Consider the following 7,775-nt stretch of genomic DNA (forward strand, 5'->3'; position numbering starts at 1 on the left):
TAATTTCTCCTCATACCGCATTTACATTGCTCATAATGTCCGCTTTAATGAAACAGTTTTTCCTTTTTCCACATCCTTATCTCACCACTCTCCATCAAATGACCAACCACCATCCTCTGATCCGTATATCTCCTCCTATCCTAATCCAATAACACCACCCGAGCCACCTCAATTACCCACTACTCCTCACTTCACCACTTTTACATCCCCTACCACTAATCGACATCCATTACTTCATACCTACAAACGTGGCACCTTCCCACGTCAACCGACTAAAAACACCACCCGAACCCACCACCACCATTCCAAATTCTATGGGTGATGATCATACCTTTGAGACCGATTCACAAAATAAATCGGTTCCCTTACCTCAAGATCCTGCCATCCAATCTCTACTTCCGCATTCACGACCCCCTAATCTTCGTCCCAACCCAAAACAAACAAATCCTTACCAACATTCCTCTTTTCACACCACTCCAGATTATTCTCGAACCGAACCTCCTAACTTTACCATTGCTAATTCATTGCCACGGTGGCGCTCAGCGATGTCCAAAGAATACTCTGCTTCAATGCGCAACGGTACCTGGTCATTGGTACCCCGGAAACCGAATATTAATATTGTTGATTGTAAACGGGTGTACAAATTGAAGAAAGATCAAACTGGTGTGATAAAACGGTACAAAGCTCGACTTGTTGTCAAGGGCTTCAAGCAACAACCAGCTGTTGATTATCAGGAGACATTTAGCCTAGTTGTTAAAGCCATAACCATTCGTGTTGTTCTCTCCTTAGCCCTTTCACAAAAATGGTCGTTACGACAACTTGATGTGCAAAACGCCTTTTTACATGGGGATTTAAAAGAAACTGTGTATTTACAGCAGCCACCGGGTTTTGTTGACCCCACTAGACCAAATCATGTTTGCCTTCTCCACAAGTCACTATATGGTCTCAAACAAGCTCCAAGAGCCTGGTTTCATAGGCTCTCCACTGCTCTTCTTGCTCTTGGTTTTCGGGGTTCTCGCACCGACCCATCCTTATTTGTTTATTCCTCTCAAGGAATACTAATGTACATGTTAGTTTATGTTGATGATATTGTGCTCACAGGTAACAATTCTCAAACCATTGATCAGGTGGTGCACAACCTAAGTAAATCATTTGCTATACAAGATTTGGGTGTTTTGTCCTATTTTCTAGGTGTCGAGATACACTATCAAACGGATTCCAGCGTTCTATCCCAACGAAAGTGCATACTTGATCTGCTTCAAAGAGCTGGCCTCTCTTCCTCCAAACCAGTACCTTCACCCACGACTACGAATGCTAATCTAGTTATTGGTGACAGTAAAGCTTTTGATAATCCTGTTCGGTACCGACAGGTTGTTGGTGCTCTCCAATATGTCACTCTCTCAAGGCCTGACATCACGTTTGCAGTCAACAAAGTCTGTCAGTTTATGCATTCGCCCACAGAAAATCATTGGTTTGCTGTCAAGCGTATACTATGCTATTTACAAGGAACAGTGTCTTATGGTTTGAAACTACAACGTCATTCTGATCTAAAGCTACATGCTTACACTGATACTACTGGTCCATTCATCACAGCCTACTCTGATGCGGACTGGGTTGGCTGTCCAGATGACCGTCGATCCACCGGGGGCTATGCGATATATCTTGGTTCTAACCTTGTTTCCTGGTCTGCTCGCAAACAACGCACTGTCTCTCGGTCATCAACAGAATCTGAGTACAAGGCTCTAGCAGATACGGTGGCTGAACTTACTTGGCTTCAAGCTCTTCTGGGAGAACTTTGTGTCCCTCTCAAAACAGTTCCTACATTATGGTGTGATAACTTAGGTCTTACTTATCTTTCAGCCAATCCAGTATTTAATGCACGCACCAAACATGTTGAAGTCGACTTCCACTTTGTTCGTGAGAAAGTAGCTCAAGGAAACCTTTCAGTTCAGTTCATCAACACAAATGACCAGATTGTTGACATCTTCACAAAGCCATTGTCTTCACACCGTTTTCTACAGTTACGGTCCAAGCTACGGCTCGCTCCCCGGCCTTAGCTTGCGGGGGAATATTAGACGATAATAATAATATATGGTCTAAAGTGTAAATGCGTCTACTATATATACATATCATATATACGCATCTGAATAATGATATACAATATCTTTTACCAAGTTTATCTGGGGTTGTGAGGCAAAGATGGAGGGAATGTATAAAAAAGCATGTTTATACTTTTGCGACAATAGAAGCCGATGTGGGGCATGTAGCCAACAAAACGTCTCTTCTGTATCATGGCAATGACGGGGCATTAAAGTTGTCTTTCTATACAGTAGTAAGGACATTCACAAAATACTTAACCTCACAAAAAATGGACCAAATATTACTCAACCCTCAAAAGTATTCACACATCGCAAGTTTATCGATGAAAAACTTTGAGCTTTGTGGTAAGTACCAACTCATTCGTACAATCAAGCACGATTTGTTGAAGGGTCTTCAAAGAAGGAAAGGCATCATGTCAATATAGGAAGACATAAGTTCAGTGTATGATTATGATAAATTTGTTAGAGCATATTTGTGACTTTCCTTTTTTCTTAAAAATAAGGCCCTCTTTGATATGCATCTGACCGAGTCAGGTCAGACATTTTTGGCTGACTCGGTCAGACGAAAGGTGTTTGATAGACAAAATCTTGACGTCTGACTCGGAAATCAAGGTCTGACCGAGAAAGAAGTTGGGGGATGGATGACCCAAAAAGAAAGTGAGGGTTTCCAATGGTACCCTTGGCTTGGATAAAAATTCATAGTTAATGAAGGATACAAGATTAGAATTTAGGTCTCCCTTGTAGAAGGTATGGTGTTTACCACCAAGTTAAATGGGTTTTTGTGTTTTATTTCTAAAATAATATATTTAATGTCTATTATGCTGCAAGTTTTTTATACATTATTAATATTATTATTATTATTATTATTATTATTATTATTATTATTATTATTATCAATGTCTATTATTATTATTATTATTATTATTATTATTATTATTATTATTATTATTATTATTATTGTTGTTGTTATTATTATTATCATCATCATCATCATCATCATCTTCATATTGCAGAGAAACGTGTAGAGCATTGGCGTAAAATTGTCATTTTGCACCAGTCAGCACATTCAGTCAGATTTTCAATCAAACAGCATGAGTTCTTACTCAGTCAAAATTTCTTACTGAGACAGACCTTTCTCAGTCAACACTGTTTCGGTCAGCACCCATCAAACGGGGCCTAAGTTATGCTATGCACAACACTACCTAAGTGAGTCGAGGGGGTATATGTGTAGAAGCTTTTGGCCTTTTACAATGATATCCATGTTGTTGATGAAAGGATAAAGAACAAGATGAACTCAAGGATATGTGAAAAAGTTGTAAACTTTAAAAACATATGTTGTATGAACTTATTTTCTTTTGGACCGACTTGCCAAACATTAGAGATCAATGTTGAAACACTTCTCTAGGGTTAAAGAAAGTAAGGGTTGGTAAAAGTGGTAAAATGACTAAAATGCTCTCGTATGCGTTATACATAGAGGTGGCAAATCGGGTCATCGTGTCGTGTTTTTGTTTGACACAACACGACAATGTTTTATGTAACACGAACACGACATGATCTCAGGTTTTTTTAACTAACATGAAAACGAATAAATTAAAAACAATAAACACGACACGACAAAGATAACATGAAATAAGAATTAATGTATTTAATTATTATTTATTCGTATATAACACAACAAAAGAAATGTTAAATTGTGTTAATTTCATTTCAGATTTTGAACACGAACACGACATTATGTGTCGTGCTTTTGACACGAACATGACACAAATTCGAATTTCAGTTTCATCTCAATTTTTTCTAGAATTGAAGTTTAATTATGTAAAGTCTTGGATGCATATATAAAAAAACATCTAAAAAGAAATGCACAAGAAAGATAAACTATGAAAATTGAAAAAGAGCAGAAGGCATAACATAAACATAAACATAAACATAAACATGATGGATGAATGCATGACATGACATATGAGCTGACGAGAGAATTGAGAGAATTGAGAATTGAATCTTTTACATAACACAAGACAAGTAGTAAAACTTAGTCTTCTCTCCTTTCCTTAATCCTTATACAATTGTGTCCATTTGACGAGTTACTCACTCTTTCCCAAAATCAGCATTGTAATGAGCACTTGATTCAAGCTTCTTAGCCTCATTCAGTTTACGTACAGCCTAATAATAGATTTTCCAAAAACAAACAATAATATTATAATATCAATAATAAAATAAACAAAAAAGATTATTAATTATTAATTAATTATATTTTACCTTCATGAAATCTTCATGGATAACATAATCACGTTCCGCACGAATTGCAGACATCCCGGCTTCAGTGCACACATTACGAAGATCCGCCCCGTTAAACCCCTACACAAAATCAAAATATATCATTAATCAATTTTTCTTTTCTCAAAAAAAAAAAAAAAACATAGATAAAAATAATAATAATAACAAGAGTGAAAAACAACCTCAGCAAGTTTGACAACAGCCTCATAATCAATTTCACCATGTTTAGCAATTCCAGCAGCATGAATTTTAAGGATTTCCATTCTTGACTGCTCATTTGGAAGTGGAATCTCGATTTTTCTGTCCAATCGACCCGGTCGAAGAAGAGCTGGATCAAGAACATCCGGTCTGTTTGTCGCCATAATCATTTTCACCTAAAAAAATCACTAACAAATTAAATAACAAATTGGAATTCAAAAGAAAATATTTTCTTATTTTTTTTTTTGTTACAAACCTTTCCGAGCTGATCGAATCCATCCAGCTGATTCAGCAACTCCATCAGTGTTCTCTGAATCTCCCGATCAGCACTTGTTCCCTCACTAAAACGACGCCCACCAATCGCATCAATTTCATCCATAAATATAATGCACGGCTACAAATAAAACAAAATAAATAATCAGAAAAATAACTAATTACAAAATCAAATTATAAAGTAAAAGTCAAAAAAGCTTTAGTACTTGGTGATCACGTGCATAGCTGAACATCTCCCTGATCAATCTTGCACTCTCTCCAATGTACTTATCAATAATCGCACTCGATACAACCTATTCAAAATTCCATTCCCCAAATCTTAAAAACAATACATTTTCAAGAAATATAAAATTAAATAATCAAAAAAAGAAATACCTTCAAGAAATTAGCATCTATGTTGCTAGCAATTGCTCTAGCTAGTAAAGTCTTCCCAGTTCCAGGAGGTCCATACAGAAGAACACCCTAAGCAGAACCAATACATTTGTAAAATCCCAGAAAATATATGGAATCTAGACTTTGTTAAATTTATATACACAAGAAAATTAGAGTGATTAATAATATAATATGTACCTTGGGAGGTTTGATGCCAACCCTAACAAAAAGCTCAGGATTCATGAGAGGCAATTCTATAGATTCCCTAAGTTCACGAATCTGATCTGATAGCCCTCCAACAGCAGAGTAACTAACATTCCCAGGATCTTCATGAAGCATGTTATAAACAACTGGATCAACCTACAGGAACAAATATGTTTAGTCAAAACATGTGAAAAAAAAAGGTTGACTTTTTTTTTTTGAAAAAAAAGAAAGTTGTTTAGAATATACTAACTTCACGGGGGAGTGCTCGCATAATGGTGAGAGTTGTCATATCAAGAACCACTCGAGTGCCAGCTGTCAGTTTTTCTTTGTCCACTTTACTTCGGCACCCAACTACATACCTTGGACCACTACTTGCTTTAACAATCACTGTAACATGAATCATGAAACTTTATAAGTTTAAGGAGAAATTAAAAATGTTGTAATGAAATTATGAAAATGAAAGAGAAATACATCGTTCGTTGTCCAGAGGCCTGAGAACTTCGCCTATAATCTGTCCAACACTCTGAAGAGATTTCAAATCATCTTCTGTTTTAGCATAGTCTTTCTTTGTGCTGCGAAGAGTCTCTCTCACTGCAAATATCAAGTTTTCTTCTTGTTGTTGTTAAGATGGCATTTCAAGCTCACTTAGAAGTTAAAACAAATCAATTATATGACATTATAAAGTATCCAAGAAATCTTGTCTCTTGTGAGATATAAACTAATGACAAATGGTTAATAGAAAGGAACTATAAGTCTATAACCACACACCACTCACAAAAGTAAAGTGCAAAAGTTAATATCAAATAGCTACAGGGTACCTAGCAATGATTCCCATAAATAAGCTTAACCACAAATGTCATAGATACCATTCTACATAGACAACCAATCAGCAAGTAATGTGGTTAAAACACCAAAATGGCCTAATCCAAGTACCAATTGTCACATATATATACTTAAAAAGTCCATGTTTCTGGAGTTAACTAGAAGTTCTTCTATGCAAAAACTAGAGAAAAAACTGGCTCAACCCACATAAAAATATGAACAACCTACAAAACCTATTATTTCTCCATTCAACTCCTCCTGGATAAGGTCCGAGAATAGAGCTTGATCAAGAACATACCCAAGATAAAGCATTAAGACAGATATTTTATGCTACAACTAGGGTTAATCCTTAATAAAAGATTAGCAAAAGAATTAAAGTTATATGGACTACCTAGATCCTACATAGCTACACAACTAGATAACTAGATGCTTACATTCAAGAAACTCGCCAATTTTCTGCAACACTAATGTCAAATTTTCATAATTTATAGAATCAGTGGCGTAGTGAACTCTTGCATTTTAATAGCTTGTCACGCCACATTAATAAACTTCCAAAAATCAGCATAGAAACAACTAATTTCAAAATCAAGAAAGCACACGATTAGGTCTGTATATGTAAATTATATAAGCACACTTACGCAGATTAAGTATACCAACGAACAAGTAAAACTACATCATTCCTAGTGAGCCAGATAAGTCATAACCATAGTAACAGAAACATTTGGTCTTTTATAAAAATGAACTTAGAGGATCTGACCTCCTCGAACTCGAGAATCGAGCTCTTTGTGTTGAAGCATCTTTTTCCGGTACTCGGTAACGGCACCACGGCGACGAACGGCATCTTCGCCCTCACTCGTCATCGGAAAATCGCAGCTGGTGGATCTATGTGCTAGTACCGATTGATCTAGTCGATTCAAAAAGATAATCGGTGAAGATAATTTCCGACTTGTTGATCAAGAAAAGAACCAATTTTGGGCATCCCCCAAATCCGTGGCCTCTAATGGCTCTATATACTCAATATCTCAAATCCTAAATTTAGTTTGATTGGGCCCATAGTTATTTGGGCCTATTTTTCAAGAATTTATATTCAACTATATTTGGGCCTCACTCATGGCATACGAGTTATCCTACTAGACTACTAGTTGAAAATTTCCACTTACATCCCACCAAAACTAAAAGTTAGAACAATGGTAAATCGCAATATATATCAAACATTTTACTTTATCTTTGATTGACGCACCAGCACAGTAAATATATAGAGATTCAACATTTATTTTGTTCATAACAAGGTTGTACTTGATTTTGATTATGTTCATGTGATTCACATTAGGGATGAGAATTTGGCCCGAAAACCCGAACCGAACCGAATTAGACCCGAATAAGCAATTCGATTCAGTTTTCGGGTATCTATATAAGGCTTATTCGGTTTTCGGGTTATTCGGTCCGGGTTACCCGAATAAGGGCTTATTCGGTCCAAAAGGACCGAACCGAATATGAAAAGTCACATTTTTTTCCACTTGCACGATTGCT

General features: G+C 36.4%; 1 protein-coding gene across 1 annotated transcript; it reads right to left on the bottom strand.

Annotated features, from left to right (window-relative positions):
• Positions 1 to 4,067: 4,067 nt before the first annotated feature.
• LOC111912441 (26S proteasome regulatory subunit S10B homolog B) lies at positions 4,068 to 7,233 on the bottom strand. The gene is made up of 10 exons (XM_023908178.3): positions 7,003 to 7,233; positions 5,895 to 6,014; positions 5,674 to 5,810; positions 5,418 to 5,579; positions 5,223 to 5,309; positions 5,054 to 5,140; positions 4,831 to 4,968; positions 4,559 to 4,750; positions 4,359 to 4,457; positions 4,068 to 4,262 (listed from the first exon to the last, which is right to left on the bottom strand). Exons 1-10 carry the CDS (start codon positions 7,103 to 7,105, stop codon positions 4,188 to 4,190), a joined length of 1,200 nt encoding a protein of 399 aa, XP_023763946.1. The 5' UTR covers positions 7,106 to 7,233; the 3' UTR covers positions 4,068 to 4,187.
• Between the last annotated feature and the right edge of the window lie 542 nt (positions 7,234 to 7,775).

This window comes from Lactuca sativa, chromosome 5, assembly GCF_002870075.4.
Source record: "Lactuca sativa cultivar Salinas chromosome 5, Lsat_Salinas_v11, whole genome shotgun sequence".
Lineage (NCBI taxonomy): Eukaryota > Viridiplantae > Streptophyta > Magnoliopsida > Asterales > Asteraceae > Lactuca > Lactuca sativa.

Excerpts from the sequence above, each read along its gene's own strand:
- LOC111912441 (XM_023908178.3), bottom strand. The coding sequence starts at position 7,105 with ATGACGAGTGAGGGCGAAGATGCCGTTCGTCGCCGTGGTGCCGTTACC. Across the intron at positions 6,015-7,002 it reads CGATTCTCGAGTTCGAGGAG|TGAGAGAGACTCTTCGCAGC; the intron begins GTCAGATCCTCT and ends TGATATTTGCAG. Across the intron at positions 4,458-4,558 it reads CTGTTGTCAAACTTGCTGAG|GGGTTTAACGGGGCGGATCT; the intron begins GTTGTTTTTCAC and ends GATTTTGTGTAG.